The following is a 20,339-nucleotide window of genomic DNA, read 5'->3' on the forward strand; positions in this document are numbered from 1 at the left end:
CGTGGCAGCAATCTTGTGCGCTGCTGTCGTTGCACTTGGCGCGCGGCTACGTGCAGCAAGCTTGCAATTTATGAGCGTGGAAAAATCCGCAGTGCTTGAGCATGTGTTTTCACTTCCTTCCTCTTTCTTTCGCTCTTCCGGTTTCTTGTTGCTTTGCACTATTTTCGGTATTGCATGCCCTTATGACTGATTTTACTACAGTCTTTATTCTTTATTTTCCTTTTTTACATTATCCTTTTACAATTCTTTTTACTGGTTACGGGTTTTTGTTACAAGCTTCGAGGGAAACATATTGCATCGGTACTTTATAGTTTGTTTGTCTAACGGATATTTGTAGCAGCATTCAAATCGAGTTAGATATAAACACAAATATATAGTAATATTTTGTACCTGCCACTGTGTGGAGTAATCCGACTTCCTTTGCAGTTTTGGTTCTACTTTAGGTTAAGAGAGAAGACAACAAGGATTTTTTATACTAGGCACAATCCTTTTTCTTTATACAGCAAACTACGAATATCGCTATATCGAAGCTTCTTGAAATGCGACTAAATGCAACCATGTATAATCTATGCTCCCCACACTTCTAGTTAGTCGACATCCTTTCGATGAGTCCGTTAATTGATAGCTTAATTATTTCTTGTTCGCGTGAAGTATGATGTAGCATTAATGGACAATGAAAAAATTAGGTAACTGGGTTCAAGCTAAGCACCATTACGGGAATGATATAAAATCCGTTCTCCATAGTTCCAGAAAGCATAACAACAGGAGATGACGAACCCGATTCCCATTGCCCGACCATGACGAAGTTTGAATGGCAATTACCCGTCTGAAGAATACAAGGTATTATCGAGAGTATTGTGTGAAAGAGTACAAGCCACCGTCAACAAACTGATTGGACCTTAGTGAAAAAATAATCGACACACATCACCTCTTCGTTTATTTTAAAGCTGTTTTTGACAGCACGAGTGGGAGCTACGTATATGCCGCTATGTCTGAATTTGGTTCAGAAGCAAATCTAATACGGCTGTATACACTGACGTTGAACAATACCAAAAGCCTTATCTGTATCTAGATGAACCTCTTCAAGTCGTTCGACTATCTCCAGTCATCAAACAAACGACTAGGCTCCCACGTTGTTGACAGTCATAACTTCGAAGTCGTAGATAATTTTGTCTAACTCGGAACCAGTATTAACACCAACAACAATGTCAGTCTCGAAATCCACCGCAGAATAACTCTTGGTAATAGGTGCTACTTCGGACTGAGCAGGCAATTGATAAGTAAAGTCCTCTCTCCACGAACAAAAACCAAACTCTATAAGTCACTCATTATTCCCGTCCTGCTATATGGTGCAGAGGCTTGGACGATGACAGCAACCGATGAGTCGACGTTACGAGTTTTCGAGAGAAAGGTTCTGCGAAAGATGTATGGTCCTTTGCGCATTGGCCACGGCGTATATCGCATTCGATGGAACGATGAGCTGTATGAAATATACGACGACATTGACATAATTCAGTGAATTGAAAGACAGCGCATACGCTGACTAGGTCATGTCGTCCGAATGGACGAAAACAATCAAGCTCTGAAAGTATTCGACCCAGAACGCGCTGGGGGAAGACCAGATAAAGAAGGACCTGGCTTCGCTTGGAATATCCAATTGGTGCCATCTTGCAAATAGAGGAAACGACTGGCGCGCTGTTGTTAAATCGGCTATAGCTGCGTAAGCGGTTTCTACGTCAGTAAATAAGAAGAAGCCGAGTTCTTGAAGAAGCTGGTCTGAAGCAGAGGAGGTGTTCCAGTCGCCTAAGAACTTTCCAAAATACCTATACGGCTCGCATGTGATGACTGGCAGCCCTTCGAAGCCGTCTGAGAAACAGCGTGGTATTTTCCTTCCACTCCCTTGCATATGATCTTAGCGATCAGGCATGCCCCTAAGGGGGCATCACCCTGATCCATCTGTCTGCCCTTTCGGAAATTCCATGTATAGTTTCTAGCGACTTGTGTATTTTCTGAATTGGTCCGACAGCTAAACGGTGACACCTTTGGGAATCTCATCCGCTATTTCGTTTTCTGAGACGTCCTTGTGGCTTGGTACCCGGTATACATGCAGTCGTGTAAAGACGTATGTATATACAAATAATGATCTTCTCTATGTCGTTTCCTGCGTTGATAGCTATATCACCAGCTTTCGTGGCTGCGAAAGCTTTCGCCTGAAGGGTTCTGCAGTATTCCTGGAGATCTCAGCGCCTACTTCCTCAGCCATTTTTTATCTGTTCGGGAAGATTTGAAAGTTCCGTTGACGTTGCCTGCACTATCCACCCATTTTTAGTTTGACGTAAGCCCTTCTCTCCCTGATTGATTATACTCATATGTACCTATATTTATAGGGTCTCTGGGCTTTCCTTTTGGTGTTACAAATATCGTGGCAACTTTATATACCTACTTCAGAGTACAATTAGTAGCTGTTTAAATCTGTCGATCAGTTAGATCTTAACTTAAGAAGGAAGACATAGGCTTTTTTTCAGGATGTTGGCGCTTTCAAAGCCAAAAACTGGTCTATATTGCGTGAAGAGTGTTCACTTATGTATATTCAGAGATAACCAAACTAAGTGACCCGGAGAATTTTCAACTTAAATTCGGATAAGAATAATTGTAAGTTGTCACGAAAATAATTCAAGTTTGCTATAATGCAGCAGCTAAAGATTAACAGTTGTATAAAAATCCATGTGCAAAAGTGCATGCCTGCATGCATTTCTACTCATTACCGTATGAATTATTGGCAAAAAGCTCACGAATGTCCTTTCAATGCAAATGACGGTGCAACAGTTTCGGCTCGCAAAATACACCAACAAATAGAAAAACAAATAACACAATTTTGTCGCTCTGACGAACCAAAGTGTGGCAGCTTTTGTCGTTAACGAGCAAAATACTAAAACGAATTATGGCAGCAAGGACACAACCCTTCTTTTAGTCACAATCGGCCGAAAAAAGCTGCACGCAACACGTTAAGGACTCACTGTATTTAGGCCATGCATCCTGAGCGCTATAAAAAGCTTGAAATGAAAAACAAATGCTCTTAATTCATAATGAGAAGATAGCATGCTCTCTTTGAGTGACTTTGTGCAACCGCACTCAAACGCTCGCCAAATTTATGCTTTCGTTATATTTCGCCCAATTTTGGGCTCACTAGCGCACGAGCACATGCTCTCCCTCAAGTAGTTGCTCCGTCTCCCTTGCACCGCTTCGCTTGTGTTGTTGGCGCGTTGCTCTCCACGAACTTGCCGGTTCTGCTCGCTTAGCCAGTTAGAGGAACACGAGTAAAAAGTATAAATATTACCGGTATTTGCGCAAAAACGCCATTTCTGTCCCTTGCCGTTGGTTGTTGTTGCTGCTACTTGATGTGGGCGTGTTTAATGCGAGTTTTTAAGTTATTTCACTACTTGTCCGTCTATTTTTTACATGTAGGCTTCGTGCATTGTTGTTATTACTGTATTGACGTTTTTTTATTCGCTAACCGTCTTTTTCAACCACTTTTTCAATGTCTTCGGCAATTCTTACGTTTTTCCTTATGGCATAGTACGCACCCATATGCCGCGTAAACGGCGATCCCACGACTGCTTTGTTGTTGCTAATAAAATTTGAAATAAATCCAATTAGAACACGCCCTCAATGAGTTTTTATGAATTCTATTTTCTCTAGTGCTTTTTTGACGTGTTTTTACTGGTCGCGTTTTGCCGCCGTCAAATTTGTAATTTTCAGCCGCTCTCTGTTTCGTCCGCTTTTCGCTTTTCTTCCAGGCGATAATTGTGTTTATATTATATTATTGTAGGTATACTCTCCGCATTACTTCTCGATTACCCCATTGAATCATATATATATATTTACACACTCTTTATCCCTTCATGTTTATAATTTTTTTGCCATTTTTCGTTGGTTCAAGGTGCAGACATGTTTTTGTAATTTTTTTCTTTCTGCTCATTATTTCGATCTTCGTGTAATTGGTTACTTGTGTGGTTTTTGGGGATATTTATTCCTTGACAGCTTCAAATTTCATATTGTGGTTTGATTATTTAAATTCATTGATAAGTATTGTTTTTAACTTTTTGGATTATTTTCGAGTTTGGAGATCTACTGAATAAGAAATACTTACCTGCCCAGCTATATAAACATTTGCATACACATAAATGAATGTTCACTCTTTTCGCTAAAATGTACAACGCATGTCTAGAAAGTCCAGCGTGCAGTTTTAGTCCCAAAACCAAAAAAACACCAGATAAACCTTCATCGTATCGACCTCTGTGTATGCTCGACACAATGGCAAAGTGTACGAAAACATAATAAGAAACCGCTTGGGGTTTGCAATCCAGGAAGCCGGCGGATTATCAGAAAGACAATACGGCTTCAGAAAACAGGGTCTACTATCGATGCACTAAAAGAAGTTGTCGTCAATGCAAAATGTGCAGTAAGTGGCAAAAGATGGAAAGGCGATACAAAAAATATTGCGCACTGATTACCCTGAAGAGTACATTCAACGCCGCTAAATGAACAAACATATTCAAAACTCTTTATGAAGTACGCGCCTTCAGTAACTCATAAATATTGTTATGAGTTATTTGCAAATAGCACGCTGATGAACGACATCAACGAAGGCACCAAGAGCTACCCTATTTCAAGTGGAGTACCCCAAGGTTCAGTATTAGACCCGCTTTTTGGTATTACAACAACCAAACAAAGTTAAGCTAATCGCATACGCGGACGACCTTAAAGTGGTAGCAGTAGCTAAACAACTTGGTGCTCATAAGCACCAGGAAAAGTTGAAGTATTTAGGAGTAATATTGGACTCCTAATTGAAGTTCAAGGTGCACCCATCCCATACCCATCAAATAAAGCAAATAATATTTATAATGCCCTATCAAGAATGATGGCAAATACAGGCTGTGTGTGTTCCAGCCGTCGACTTCTAATCACAAAAGCGATGAGCTCAGTAATATTATATGCTGCTGACGAATTCACGAGATTATATTGGCTATCAGCGCCAATTACAGAAATCAAAAAAATAGAGGAAAGAAAGAAGTGCATAATTACATGGCGGAAACGGTGGAAAACTTCAAACAAAAGGCGGTGAACCCACAAACTTATACCTGACATCCATACGTGGATAATAAGACAACATGAGGACCTAGATTCCACCTGACCCAAATATTAAGCGGGCATGTGTGCTTCAGAGGCTACCTATACAAATTTCGAAATGACGTCAGTCCGTATTGTTCGATGTGTACGAGTCCATAGAAGACTCTCAACACGTATTTTTCCATTGTCCTCGGTTTCTAAATATAAGGGAAACGTTAGAAACTGCACTAGGTGGTAGTTTAACGGTAGAAAGTTTCACTGCACTTATGTGTCAGTTCTCTGATATGTGAAATGCTGTTCGCAAAGCGGCAACTTCCATCATGACTACATTAAGACAGTAACAGCAGAATATTTATTTATTTATTTTAATTTATTTATAATAATTCATATAACAAAAAGAGTTTTATTATATAAATACATAAACGCAGCACTGGCTACGAGGCCTTCAGCCGTCTTGTAATTATAACTAGGTGAAAAATTCAATTTGCTAAGGGTTAGTAAAGATGTAAGTTGCTTATATATATTTTAACAAATCGTTGGTTTTTAAGAATCTATATACAATCATCACGTTTTTTTCTGAAGGTTCACTTAGTAGTTTTATGAGATCAATGTTGCCAGAGTTGTGGGTTGTTGGGTGAAGCATCGGACAGAGTGTGAGTAAGTGTTTGATAGAAGCGGTGTCATCGCAAAGGGGGCAAATGGATGGGCTTTTACCCGATAGTAAGTGGGCGTGTGTTATGATAGTGTGTCCAATCCTTAATCGAGTATATGTCTTCATTGCGCTAGTTGGAACTGCTGACGAGTAGATTATACGATTTCTGGCTGGGTTTATGACCGCGTAGTGATGTTTAAATGTTTTCCATTCGCTTGCGTTTTTTTGATGCCTTTTGTGCTTAATAAGGTTAAGAATGTCTTGCTTGGATGAGACGTAGTATGTTAAGGCAGGAGTCCTGGCTACATTTTTCGCAGCGAGGTCTGCAAAGTGGTTGCCTGTAATACCAGCATGGCCAGGGATCCACATTACTTGGATTTTCTGAGGGGCACCAATGACCGCATCTCTGATAACTTCTATTATGGGATTGCGATTGGAAGGAGACGTTATTGCAGACATACACGATTTGCTGTCTGTACAGATGAGGAACTTTCCTTTAGTCTTTTTTGCGTAATTAACTGCATGAAGGATAGCAGATCCTTCAGCGGTAAATACAGAGGTCGTTGAGGGAAGAAGCCAATTGCAAATAATTTCTCCTGTGGCAGTGACAACTGCTAACGAAGTGGAATCGATGGACTTGGAGCCATCCGTAAACAATAACTTCCAGCCATTATTTGTGTAATTAGATTCCAGTTCAGCAAAGGTTTGTTGAAAGACTTCGTTTGGTGTGTTTTGCTTGGACAAAAACATAAGCTTATTCTGTAGGATTTTATCATTGATCAGACAGGGAGGATGTCGAGAGGTGAATTTGCATGTTGCGTTACGTAAAATATTATTTTCTGCAGCGAAACTTAAGCATCTCGAAATAGCCGATTGTATTCTTGGAATTTTTCTTTTTTTCGTGGCATGGGTGATAGTTGTATTTAGTAATGGGTTGGTGTTCTCAGCCGTTTTCGCAAGAATTTGAAGCGAAGAATCTATAATTTTATTTTGAATAGTTGGTAAACCAGATTCAGCCATTATCGTTTTTATTGGCGAGGTTGGAAAGGCCCGGAGACTTCGCCGTATTGCCCAATGGTAAGGTGCACTTAAAAGGTTGATACTGCTTTTGGAGCAATTGCCATCGATGGGGAGCCCATAATCTATTTTTGAAGTTAGCAAAGCTCTGACAACATTGACTAGTGTGTTCGGATGAATAAATGAATGCTTAGACGAGAGATATTTAACAATATTTAATCGTGACATTAACGAGTAGTAGCAGAATAAGTGTCAGTCCTTTCGTGCTATGTAGGAGACGTAAATTGTCTTGTCACTCCCACGAAATAATACCGTATCTTCTGGTACCGTGGGAGAGTTTTGAGTTGCGAGTAGCTTAGGTTTAGCGGATTAAAGGCTCGCATTCCGGTTTTCGATGCTTCCTCTTACTAACAAAAAAATTAATAAATATGTGTTTAAATATATACATACATATGTGAGATTTCGTGTATATGTTTCTTTCAAACGAAGTTGAATTTGTGAAATTAATAATTTTTAAATAATATAGTAAAAGGAAACAGCGTCGGTTTCAAAATATTTTATCTAATTTTCTAATTGTCAAGTTTTTTAATATGTTGGTATACATATGTACATGCCCCTGTAGTAAAATAAAGTTTTCAGGTGTATGTGGTGTCTTGAAAGCTCACACTTCGTTACTTGTTTCTGAATTCTTGGCCAAATACACGTAACGAGATCCCAGCATCCCTAATGGGACATGGCTCCGTGTGACTTTTTCCTATTTCCAAAAATAAAGAGAACTCTAATATGCCGTCGTTTTACAAGATAGATAAAAAGCGCTTAAGGGCTATACCAGTGTGACACTTTCAAACAAAAAATTTTTTTTTTTGCTTTTTCGATAGTTTAAATATTCAAAAATATCCTGTGTAATCGGCAAGGTCGTATCTTGAAGAGTTTTTGAATGGCAGCGTTCTAAACCGCGACCGCTCAAAGGTGCAAACATATATGTATGTACATACTCGTATAAGAGAAACTTTAAACGCGTTTTTCTCGAAACGACATTTTTAAAAATTGCTGACATCATAGCTCAACGTGAAATTGACCGATCGACTTCAAATTAAAACTGGTATAGTTGAATACATTTGCTATACAATGGACTACGATCTTTTTGATTGGTTGAAAATTGTCAATTTGGCATTAAAAAAACGACAATTTTTTCGTAAAAAACGATTTTTTTTCAAAATTACGCCATTTTCTTAATTTTTGATATTTTTCAAAGATCGTAGTTCATTGTATAGAAAATATATTTAAGTTTATGTAATAAACATTTTGAATTTTTTGGTTTCAGCTACTCACTCGACCGGAATCATGCCAGCAGTTGAGGCACATTTTTTCGGCATTTCCGGCAAAAAATTTGATATACCTAAAAAATATATTTTATTACGTACATCCATAGAACGTCAAAACATTCAATAAAGTACTTTCTTTAAAAAAAAAATTCACGAAAATCGTCTAATTTTTCATGCGCCACACTGGTATAGCCCCTTAAAGAGCTAAAGGCTATCCCAAAAATCGAGTTTGAAAAGTGTTACGACGGTTGGAAGGAGGTTAAGTTTATAACATCGAATAGGGACCATTTTGAAGGCGACAACAATAATCTAGACAAATGAGTAAATGTATTTTTCAAAGAACGAAAATTCTAAATTTACACCACTTATTTTTTAATATTTAATTTCATCGTTGCTCATTCTGAGCAAATTTTTAGAAGACAATCAACCTAATGTAATTGCTTTTTTGAATATAAATACATACATATTGCCGCATAAAGTTTCTATAATAGCTTAAAGAAAATAATTTTTATTATCATTTATCATTATCATTTCCGAATCTCTAAAATGAATGAAATAATAATGTTCAAAACAAGTTCAACAAGCTTATACGAAGGATAGATCCATTGAGACTGCACTTTATGAGCTAGCTTTAAATATAGAGAGAGCTCTCAAGCATAAGAAAATGACCTGGGGGTCAATGATGCAATCGTTAATAGTCTGGAAGCAGTCGGGATATAGGCCGCCATTAGAACATGGATATAAGCTCTACTAAGCTGCAGGAAGATTAATGCAGGATGGAACGATTGCTCAGACTAGCGCGAACAGTAACTTCTCAGGAAGGTGTATTGTCGCCTCTTCGCTATTCAATGTCAAAAATGAAAAAAGAAAGAAGATGAAAATGGAAAAAAGCTTAATTTTAAAGGACTTCTAGAGGGAAAACACAATACAATTAAAAGAACCAGCTTAAAGCCGCCAGAAAAGTAAAAACTTTTTACCTCATAGTACAAGAATAGAAGGTGAAAAAGAAGAGGAAGGAAGACTAATCATTTTTTTCTAAATTCGATAATAAAGTTCTTTTCCTTGGACTGGAGTATACTCCCACCACATTTCAATTATATCAAGAAAGAAAAAACATTATATCAAGAAAGAAAAAAACATTAAATTACTTGCTGTCTTAGAAAATAATCTATACCAAATTTCGTGAATATATCTTGTCAAATGCAAAAGTTTTCCATTCAAGAACTTGATTCCGATCGTTCAGTTTGTATGGCAGCTATATGTTATAGTGGTCCGATATCGGCAGTTCCGACAAATGAGCAGCTTCTTGAAAAGAAAATGACGTTTGCAAAATTTCAAAACGATATCTTAAAAACTGAGGTACTAGTTCGTATATATACAGACAGACAGACAGACTGACAGACGGACATGGCTTTATCGACTCAGCTCAACATACTGATGATATTATGTACTTTATAGGGTCTCCGACGCTTTCTTCTTGGAAGTACAAACTTCGTGGCAAACTTAATATGTGACCTGGTCTACGGAAAGGGGGATTAGCAAAAAATCAATTTCAAACGAGAAACTGACGAAACGAGTTGTTTATTTTTAACAGCTGTTTCTCAGAAAACTAGTTTTCGCACGTTAGCTCCCTTTTCGTAGACCAGGTCACATATGTTCAGGATATAAAAATTACAAAAGCTTTTCGGCGCCAAAGACTCACAGGTTACGTTTCGGTTTAACTTGCAATTAAATGTATCCCTATTTATCTACTAACTTAAGATCAAGTAGAGTACGCAATTGCAATTATTTTACATCGTATCTAGAGCAATTTAGATCACTTTGTTTTTGAAGAATCGACGAATGCTCGAGACAGGGAAAAGAAATTCAATATTTATCCAGCAATGCCGAACATCGGCGAAACTAACACCTTTTCAGCTACCGAACCAAAAATTCTACATATGGACTTCAAAAGCATCGCAGACTTCGGTGGGGCTCCAACTAACGAAGCTGCAACGACTTGCATACCTGTGCGCATGTGGGCGCCATGTGCACATGCCCGACGGCAGCACTTGAAATCATGCTTGAGCTCACACCAATTCACCTAGTAAAAGGTCAGATAGCCAAACACACGCTGCTCCAAATGACAGCAGAAGGGTGTGGCAGAGGTAAGGTATTCTCTTCCCAGAGGATGAAGAAATTAAGTGGTGTAATATTATTTGTTCTTCTCTCAAAAAGGTAAGGCTGAATGGAATGACCACTCTGGAGCTACTGCTTAAGGAGAGTACAATCAAGTGGTACACCGAAGGCTCGAAAACGTCGGAGGGAATTGGTGCAGAAGTCGTAGGACCACGCACCAAACTCTCCACTCCTATGTAAGAAGTCTTTCGAGCATTTTTCAAGCAGAAGTCTTTGCCAAAAGTCGGTGCGTAGACTCAAATCTTCTACTCAACTATCGCAATAAACGTATCGAGAGTATGGCGGCACTTAAAGCAATCTCTGCCTACAAGATCAAATCGTTACTGGTGCAGTAGTGTAGAGAACGGCTGAATAGTATCATGTGCACCGCATCTACGTGCCCGGTCACAAAGGTATAGCGGGGAATGATCTGGCTGATGAGCTCGCCCACTCCGCAGTATCCACTAATATGATAGGACTTGAACCCCTCATCGCGTTGAATCCTCATACCGTAAAGGAAGAAGGAGTAGACAGGTTTAAATATGTAATCAACTTCCCTAGAGACAAACTCAGTCCACTTGTCGCATTCTACGCTGGCCACTGAAAGCTGAAGAAACACTTAAGTATATAACATGGGCCTATCTTCTTGTGCAAATTACCGGTACGGCGAAAACTGCTAATTGACCGCATAGCAGTCTGCAGGCGCAGGATAAAGGCCCTTAGACTCTTGTTTCCGAATAGGGATCACATCACCTCACTAGCACCTAGAAGAATATTGGAATTATCAATAAGCTGACTCTAGGTGTGCCGCTGTGATTTAGAAGGGGCACAATAGACCTAAGGTCGCGCTGCATCCTCATCTATTAATCTTATCTAAAATGTTAGCATAAATAAATTTCATATATAGGTACATATATACATATTTGATCAAATTAAGTGCTGTTAATATATTTTTTGACTCACCCGAAAAGTATTTTCGATGTTGCAATCCAAATTCAGCGCATACTCATCCACCGATAGCGGTTCACCAAAAGGTTGTTCAATTTTAATTGTTGGACTCAACACCGACGCCAATTGATTGATGCCGACGGCTGAATTGGACACAGCAGCGGCGGCAAAGGTGCCTTCCACCAGTATTGGTGCCGGCACACCGTTCAAGCACGCTGCAGGCGTATGCGTTGGTATTGGCGTGGATGCGGGTGTTGGCGCAGCGCTGGGCGGCGACTCATGATACGGTGCAACAACAAACGAAGGATACGAACGATACGGGTGTGGATGATGAGAATGCGAATGTAAATGCGTCGGTGGTGGTGGTGGCGGCGGCGGTGCCTGATGATGGTGAGAATGGTGTGGATGTAGATGGTGGGCTTGATGATGAGTTGGTGTATAATCCCGATGGTAATCGCTGTGGGTATGTGTGCGATGCGCCAGTTGTGGTCCCTTGTACCAGGTACCATGCATAATCATCTAAACGCGGTGAACGATGATTTGGCAATTTCACTTAAATTTCACGCACACGCCACACTATTTGCTTGAAGTCTAATCGATTTGATTGATTAATGTTAGGGAGCTGGGTGTTTAAATGGTTTGCACACTTTTCACTTTTCTTAAATTATTTTGTAGAATTTTGTTGTTGCCTTTCACATATCACTGATGAAATTTCTTTTTTCGATCTCACGCTTTATATAACTCCCCATAGATAATTCGAAATTCACTTAAACTTTCATCGTCGTGTTTGGTTCAATGAATAAAACTTTCTGAGCTTCCACAAGTTAACACTTAAAACTTTCAGTTGCTTTCACTCCATAAAATATTTTCCGTTGTATTTGTTATTGTTTGTATTTTTATTCACAGTTAGTTTTGAAAATCTGCAAAAGAAAGCAGCCGAATGAATTCTGATTGTTGTTAAAACACGATTCTTATTTGATTTTCGGAACGAGGTCTTGAAAATTGCTCGTTATTATTTCTGTAGGTATGTATGAACTGAGACCTTAACTATCCTGATGCAAATACTTATGCATTTACTATCTATTGACGCTATGTTGTCGCGCGTTTAACCTTAAAAATCATCATTTTTTTAGAAATTAATCGAAAATGTTTTCTTATAGATAAATATTTTTTTATAAACAATTTAAGACCAAAATGTTGGTCAAAAATCGATTTTTTTTAGAAACCAATATTTTGTCAAAAAATTTTATTTTGCTTATTCTTTCAATAAATTACTAGATTTACATCACTTTAATGAAAATTGTTTGGTTTTTTTAATTTCAAAGGATCAAGTTCAGAGCTATAGTGGTCACCGCAAAACGTCTTTTTTGAGAGGAGCTCTCGGAGATCAGCTGTAGTTCCTTTCCAAATAAATATTTTTGCTAATACTAAGTTAAAAATACAGTTAAAAGATACCATAAAATGCGTATATATTTTTGGATCAATAAACTTTAAAACTTTTACAGGAAAAACTCTGAAAAATCGCTTTTCCGGTCTTCTAACTGTATACAGGTGTCCTCCCTTAAGATATTCTGATGATGAATTTTCAAAAATGAGCTATCCTTCATCAGCTATCAATTTGATAATTCAGATAGTTTTGTGCATTTATTTAGACCCATATGCGAATCACGGTTTCTGAATGGCTAGCTATTCTGGGGTTAACCCCAATTACTGGTATCTAAATGTAACTGGTGAAATGCTTGGCTAACTCTCAGCTGATTAATGAAGGTTTAGCTTTCATGAGGCAAAGATTAAAGGAATTAAATTTTAAATTTGATTTGAATTAAATTTAAAAATCTCCAAAATCTTAATTAAAAAATATATAAATTTTTTTTTATTTTTTTTTCAATCCCAAAGATGAGGTTGCAAGCAAATTGAAAACCCATATATAACCCATGCATAGATATTTGATTCTAAAATGTAATCTTAAATACCGGATGGTCCAAAAATATATAAATTTTAAAATTAATTATAAAACAATGGTTTAAAATGTGTATTTTTTCTCGTCTGTCTACTTAGTGTTCTACTATCTTTCAACACAGCTCGCACAGAGAAATTGAAAGTTTACTCTTTAATTCAAATAATTTTAATAAAAGAATTCGCAACTCCGCTCAGGTCCAACTACAATACACCTATATATTATGAATTAAAGTACCCCTTCTCCAAAATAATTAAACTTCTTCAAATGCGATTAGACGAAAAGAATATTACAAAATCCAACATAAAATGCTGATTTTCTCAAATAATCTCTATCACTTTATAATTTCACGTGCAGATTTTTATTCGAGATCTCCAAATTTTCCGCTTTACATTTCGAGCTATACTACTATGAGCAAAAAATAGTAAGACTTTGTGCATAATTTTAAAATTCTTAATTTATTCTTCAAATCGTCCCCTTAAAGTAATCCCCCTTGGCCTCAATACACTTGTGGCAACGGTTTTTCCAAGCCTCGAAACAGTTGTTTCAGTCAATTTCCGGAATGGCCCTCAATGCACGTAGCGATTTTCGTTTAATGTCATCAATTGACTCCCCGGAGCGGTCGTTTGAGTTTGCTGAATAGCCAGAAGTCAAACGGAGCTAAATCACGCAAATACGGTAGTTGCGTCACCATATTGGCTGAAAATTTAGCGAAAAACTCACAAAGACTCAATGCTGAATGCGACGATGTATTATCGTGGTGCAAAAACCAAGAGTTGCCGGCCAGACTCTTTTTCGAATAGCTTCACGCAAACGACGCATAACACTCAAATACAATAGTATTTCTTGTTGACAGTTTGGCAGGAAAGAATTCCTAGTGCACCACACCTCGTTAAACGAAGAAAACTGTTGATTTTTTGACTTGGTTTCAGAGGATTTTTCAACTTTGGTTCACTTTTGCCACGATATTCGGCCGTGATCGTGTCTTATCGTCTTAAGCATAGACCCAATACTCATCGATAGATTACTATCGTTTCATGACATCCTGGTTGTCGGAAAGCATTTTTTCACAGACGTTAACGCGACGCGTTGATTTAGGGACCATTCTGCTTTCGCTTTTTCTTAGGCCCAACTGATCTTTCAAAATGGTTTTCACTGATCACTCCGATATTTCAACGATGTCAGTAAAATCTTTAACTGCTAAAAGTCGGTTTTCAAGCACCAATTCCTTTATTTTATTGACGTTCAGTTGATATTGATGGCATTCCTGGACATTATTCATCGTCAACTCGTTCTCGACCATCTTTGAATAATTTGTACCAATCAAAAACACTTGAACGCGACAAACAATTATCACCGAAGGCCTATTCCAACATTCTGAACGTTTCGGCAGCGGAAATTTGATTCCACACACAAAATGTAATGGAAATCCTTTGTTGAATAATTTCACTCAATCATAAAAATCACCGAATGCACTTTATGTACTATAGACAGACAAGCGTATTCTAAACACTAATAATAATTTTGATTTGAGATTTGATACAGATATCACTGACAGTCATACCAACCTAAGAAAGAAATGCCTCGTTGAAGGGACTTACATACTATATTTTGCTCACAATAGTAGATTATTAGAACTTAACAGAAGGCTTAAATTGCACGATAACGGTTTTGTGCTTAGAAATTGTACGAAAATTGCTTAGCATTTATAAAACACTCATTCACAATATAGCTGTTCTTTTTAACTTTCCAACAACTTGAAGTGACTCATTTTATAGCCAATCTTTTGGTTTTTTGAGAATCAAAGTTCAATTTTTCTTTTATTAAAGCGTTATTTTGACACTAGCGTACAAGATTACGAATGTTATGAAAGACTTGATGTTAATGCGAAGTCAATATAATTATCAAACAAATTTTCTTATCATAAAAAAATTATCATTTATTAAAAATTTATTTCGGATGCCAATCTAATACAATGAGAACGTATCACTGTCGGTTTAATGAAACTTTCAATTATTTTGAATTTTTCGGGGGCTTTGAAATATGCTTAAAGGATTTCTAGACTATTCATCCGTAAAGAAAAAACCTTCTTACATATCAGAAAAATAGTATCAGTCCACATTTTCATCAACATCTCATTACACTAGAAAATTAACTCCCAAAATAAAGAAATTTTTCAAAACATTCCCCTTTCCGGCCTTGATTGCCACGTCCAAAAAAGGCACTTGAGAGAAAAATTATAAAGGGCTATCCCTAACAGTGGAACACAAACACTCCCACAAGTTCAATTCCATACGTTTCTCTCACTCTGCAGTTTATATGTAAATTAACCACCAAAACCACCAATGAAATTATCGGTAATATATGTCATATCAGATTAAAAATTACCGAAATCGGTCTATAACTTTTTAAGTGCTCCGATACCGATAATGTGGATCGGCTTGGAAATATTAGCGATTGTGAGATATATTATTTAAATCTCGAAGGAATCTTTTCTTCATAATATTGTGTTCTTGTATCAAAAATGGATACAATCGTGTCAATACTTCACCTAACGCCCATAGACCTGTCTTTATATCACATATATCGGTCACTATGTGAGTTATGTTAATTAGATTGAGGGTATTTCTATGATGATTGTGAATTTTATAATCGTGTGAATTATTTGCTTTACTAGATGAATTTTAACAATTATGTGCGATATTTTAATAGAATTAGGTGTTTTTAACCACAAGCTGAATGTGAATAAAATCGGTCTAAACCCAACCCCTAATATAGTATAACGGTAGCCGCGCCTCCTATTACTTTTTCTCTAAAATCTAGCAAATATTTTAAATTTCGTACAATTGATTTCAGCAAGAATATGTCAATTTGCATTATGGGGTTATATACCTTCTTTGTCGAAGAAAAAAAGGAAAGTTCGGATTTTTTTTTAGGTATGTAGCAATTATTTCATTACATGAATTTTTTTTTATTTTTTGATAGTACACTTTTGGAAAAATATCAAATAGTTTTTAAGGCGTGGCTGTTTCCCTTAGAGGCCTTTTTTTGGCAGAGCCTTGCGGTGACAATTCCCCAGGTCGAACAAGTCAACTGAAACCATAAAAGTAAACACATTTCATTAGTTTAGTGTAATTCCTTGTGCTTGAACGATCGTTTTTATGATTTTTTTTTCTGCACATGGGAACGTTTTATGCAAAAATTTAACTTTTTGGTCACTAGAAATTTCACTAAAAAATTCATTTCGGCGAAAAAAAGTTTGTGCGGAAAAAGTCGAACGTTCAAGCACAGAAAAATTTCATTACGAACATTTAAAAAAAAATGTGAAAGTAAATCGGTTCAGTAGGTTTCCGCCAATCCATGTCACCGCAAAGTCATTTTTCAAAAAACACCATTTCGAGATATTCGCACGTGACGCTGGCCGATCGGGTTTGGGGCCGCGACGAGGCGCGCGGTTAGAAGTGCTGTAACTTTTTTTCTACTGCTCGAATCTCTATGAAAATTTGAGAAAATGTTCTCAAGGAGTTGTTCTTTAAGATAAAGCAATAAAAAATTTCGATTTTTTGAAATTATAAAAGGTATATAACCCCTTATGTTATTCGGCAACATAAGTCATAGATATCGGTATGTATCTTTCTTTTTGCTACTTAGACAAACTTTACTAGTTTAAGTCAAATATGTTTGTGATTCATAATTTCGTCGAATAACTAATATTGAAGTCTTTCACAACAGATTTTAACATAACATAATTACACTTTTGATCTTGGAAAATTGAGAAGGGATAAATTATTCGTTCACACCCTAATTTAGAACTCTCTTACTTGTTTTTTTTTTTTAACCCTTAACAGGGTATAAAAAGTTTGTAGCACTCAGAAAGAAACGTCTGACACCATTAAATTATATACATAAGTCGATTTAGCCATGTTCGTCTGTATATACGCAAACTAGTCCCTCAGTTTTCGAATTATCGATCTGAAATTTTGCACTCGTTCTTTACTTTTCTTAGAGCTGCTCATTTGTCGGAACTGCCGATATCGGAGCACTAAAGCATATAGCTGTCATACAAGCAGAACGATCGGCATCAAGTGTTTGTGTGGAAAGCTTTTATTTGCGGATATAACTTCATCAAATTTGGCATGCGTTTTTGTTCTAGACACCGCTTTAAAATCTGAAAAAAGATTTCAGATCTAACTGCAATATCATATAGCTGCCACACAAACCGAACGATCAAAAATTCTTGTACGAAAACTGCTTTATTTGTGGGGGTATTTTAGCTTGGGTGCGACCGACGGTAGTGTTTTAGCTCATTTCTTATATTCTTGGAACATGTTGCCACAGTATATACTACTTTTGTTCACCTAACAGTTGTTTGTATCACCTAAAACTAATCGAGGTAGATATAGAGCTATGTATATATGACCAGAAAGAAGAGACGAGTTGAATTCTGTCTGTCCGTTCGTGCAAACAATAACTTCAGTAAAAATTCATTTCTCTTAATGTAACCTGGTACAAGTTTTCCTTGTGAAAAAAAGTGAGGACAAGTTCGTAGATGGGCGTAATCGGTTTACTACCACGCCTTTAACCGAAAACATATAGAGTACCATAACATAGCAATAAATTAAGATGTAAACTTGTGGCACCTGTGGACTAAACTTTTTGAAAAAATGGTCGTGGCCTCGCCCTCTCCGAGGTTTAATGTATATCCCCTAATAAATTCGCTCAGGACAAATCCCTTAGCGTGGCAAACCGATACTGTACAAAGTGATAAAATCGGGTGAATACTCTCCATATACCGGTTCCGTTAAAAACTATTGAATGCGCGATAAATCAACAAATAAATACGCCGGAGATGATACAAGGGAACTTTATAGAAGCCGGGCTCTAAATTTGAGGATGAACTTGGCAACGCTCACACTTTCGCGAGAACCCATATCTCAGAACCTACATGACCAATATCGACCAAATTTGGAATATATAATTATATATTATATATAATTATTATATATATTATAAATATATTATATATATTATATATAATTATTCCGATCTTCTTGATCCAATACAAAAACTAGCGAAATTGGGCTACATCCACGCGTACTTCCCATATAACACAATTTTAAATTTTTTCTGATTCTTTCGCTTTCCACCATGCAATGCAAGCACCAGTAAATGTATAGGGCTAAAAAGAATAGTGCTAATAGTGCGCCTTAAAATAGGCCATCTGATATAGACCAAAAATCGTCCAAATCGAACCAAAACTATACAAATCCTCGGATACTGAATATGAGGATCGAATTTCTAATTGCCAACTTTTTATCGAAAATATCGCTCAATCTATGGGAGATACAATGGAATTTTGGAGAGAATATTTTTCTAATAATAGTATGTCTGTATGTCAAAATTGGGTTGATCAATGATTTTTTTAGCGCCCATGTACCTACTAATATTGTTGTCAAAAAAGTCTTGCGGTATTTTCGCTAATTGGCGCTGAAAGCGCGTAGTTCTAGTTTTATTCGTCGCATCGGGTCATGCTATACCGTTTTGGAAAGCTTATTTCACGGGCTAACACGTGTTTGATTGATTGTCGTTTCTTTTAAGTCGTTCGTGAGTTATAGCGTCGCAAACATGGAGCAAAATAAAGAGAAAATACGACATATTTTACAGTACTACTACGATAAAGGCAAAAATGCATCTCAAGCCGCCAATAAAATTTGTGCAGTTTATGGACCCGATACAGTTTCCATTTCCACCGCACAACGATGGTTTCAACGTTTTCGTTCTGGTGCTTAGAGGTGGTCGAAGATGCGCCACGTCCGTCCTGTCGTCGAAAATGGCGATAAAATCGCTGAATTGGTCGAAAGAGACCGGCATAGTAGCAGCCGTAGCATCGGTCAAGAGCTGGGCATGAGTCATCAAAAATTCATTTCAATTTCAATAAAAAAAAATTCAATAAAAATACCGCAAGACTTTTTTGACAACCCATTATAAAGATTTTCGAACTTCTAGTTAAATTTATACCGCACATAGCGGCAGATATGTATGTGAGTTGTTTTAATAAAATTGAGAGAGCATGCTTTTTCTAATAACGGCACATATTTGTGCCTAAAATGATTAAAATCCGGTGAAAACCTGCCTTGGACCCTATACAACTTGCAAAGCTTATGCACGTGAAGGATTTGATCTTTGCAAGTTGCAAGAGTAGAATATGTTCGGTTACGAAGAAACTTAGTCCCTTCCTTACAGAGGATTTACTCTTCCTTATATGTTTTTTTTCATTCTATTTATTGCAGTGTAATGTATAATAATGTTAAACCATGAAACGTTATTAGAATGTTTGTTTTTGGCCTGTAATATCCTACTACATACCTATTCCTGCCAATGTTTTATTACCAGGCTCACTTTTTTCTTGTATCTATTATAAGTTCTAAGTAGTCAAGACAGTGAAGAAACTTTCCCATTCTACCTAAGTAAATATTTTAGGTTATAAGCGATCTGGACGAACATATGTATATTTATGAATACCTGACCCACTTTATTTTGGGGAGGAGTTACCAGTATGCGCATCTGAGATAGTGATAAGTTCTTGGTTTTAAGCCAACGGAACAAACTGAAAACTATACAAAAATCGACTTTGTTCAATCTCAAGTGTGAGTGAAGATGATCTAAGAAAATAGCCCCTACAAAACTTCCGGTTGCAGACGGCTTAGGGCTCGCTTGAAGCGATTATGGAACATAACTTTGAGTACAAAAGTTTTCACTGAATACCTTTTTCACATAGAAACACTTATACGTTGTTTCACTTTCTGCGCTTTTTTCAAAATTTCACGGCGATTTTTGCAGCACAATGTTGCAAGCGACACTTTGTTGGCATTTCAATGTGTACTTCAAGGTGATTTAATTAAATACTTTTACATATATGTAATACTCGTTTTTCTTTGAGCAAAAAAAATGTTGCACTTCACTTCTTGCAATGCACTTTATCATCAATTTTCTTATTTTGTCGCTGCAAACTGACTTGCAACAAGAATGCGTTGCGTGAAAAAACAAAAGCTCGCAATTAAATGCAAAAACGCCGGAACACTTTTTCACCTTATTCACTTTTCCGCTTTTTTCACTTTGCATCTGGTTTCGTATTGCAACTTTTTACACCACT

At 37.1% G+C, this 20,339-nt stretch overlaps 1 protein-coding gene across 1 annotated transcript in view; it reads right to left on the minus strand.

The window, feature by feature from the left end:
• The window catches only part of LOC126751312 (zinc finger protein rotund-like), a 29,591-nt gene extending 9,476 nt beyond the window's left edge, over positions 1–20,115 (minus strand). The window contains exons 1-2 of the mRNA XM_050461470.1: positions 19,952–20,115; positions 11,245–12,149 (exon numbers count right to left, since the gene is read on the minus strand). Coding sequence (XP_050317427.1) covers positions 11,245–11,748 — 504 coding nt within the window. The 5' untranslated portion in view covers positions 11,749–12,149; positions 19,952–20,115. The remainder of the gene's footprint in view (positions 1–11,244; positions 12,150–19,951) is intronic.
• Between the last annotated feature and the right edge of the window lie 224 nt (positions 20,116–20,339).

Source organism: Bactrocera neohumeralis, chromosome 2, assembly GCF_024586455.1.
Source record: "Bactrocera neohumeralis isolate Rockhampton chromosome 2, APGP_CSIRO_Bneo_wtdbg2-racon-allhic-juicebox.fasta_v2, whole genome shotgun sequence".
Taxonomy (NCBI): domain Eukaryota; kingdom Metazoa; phylum Arthropoda; class Insecta; order Diptera; family Tephritidae; genus Bactrocera; species Bactrocera neohumeralis.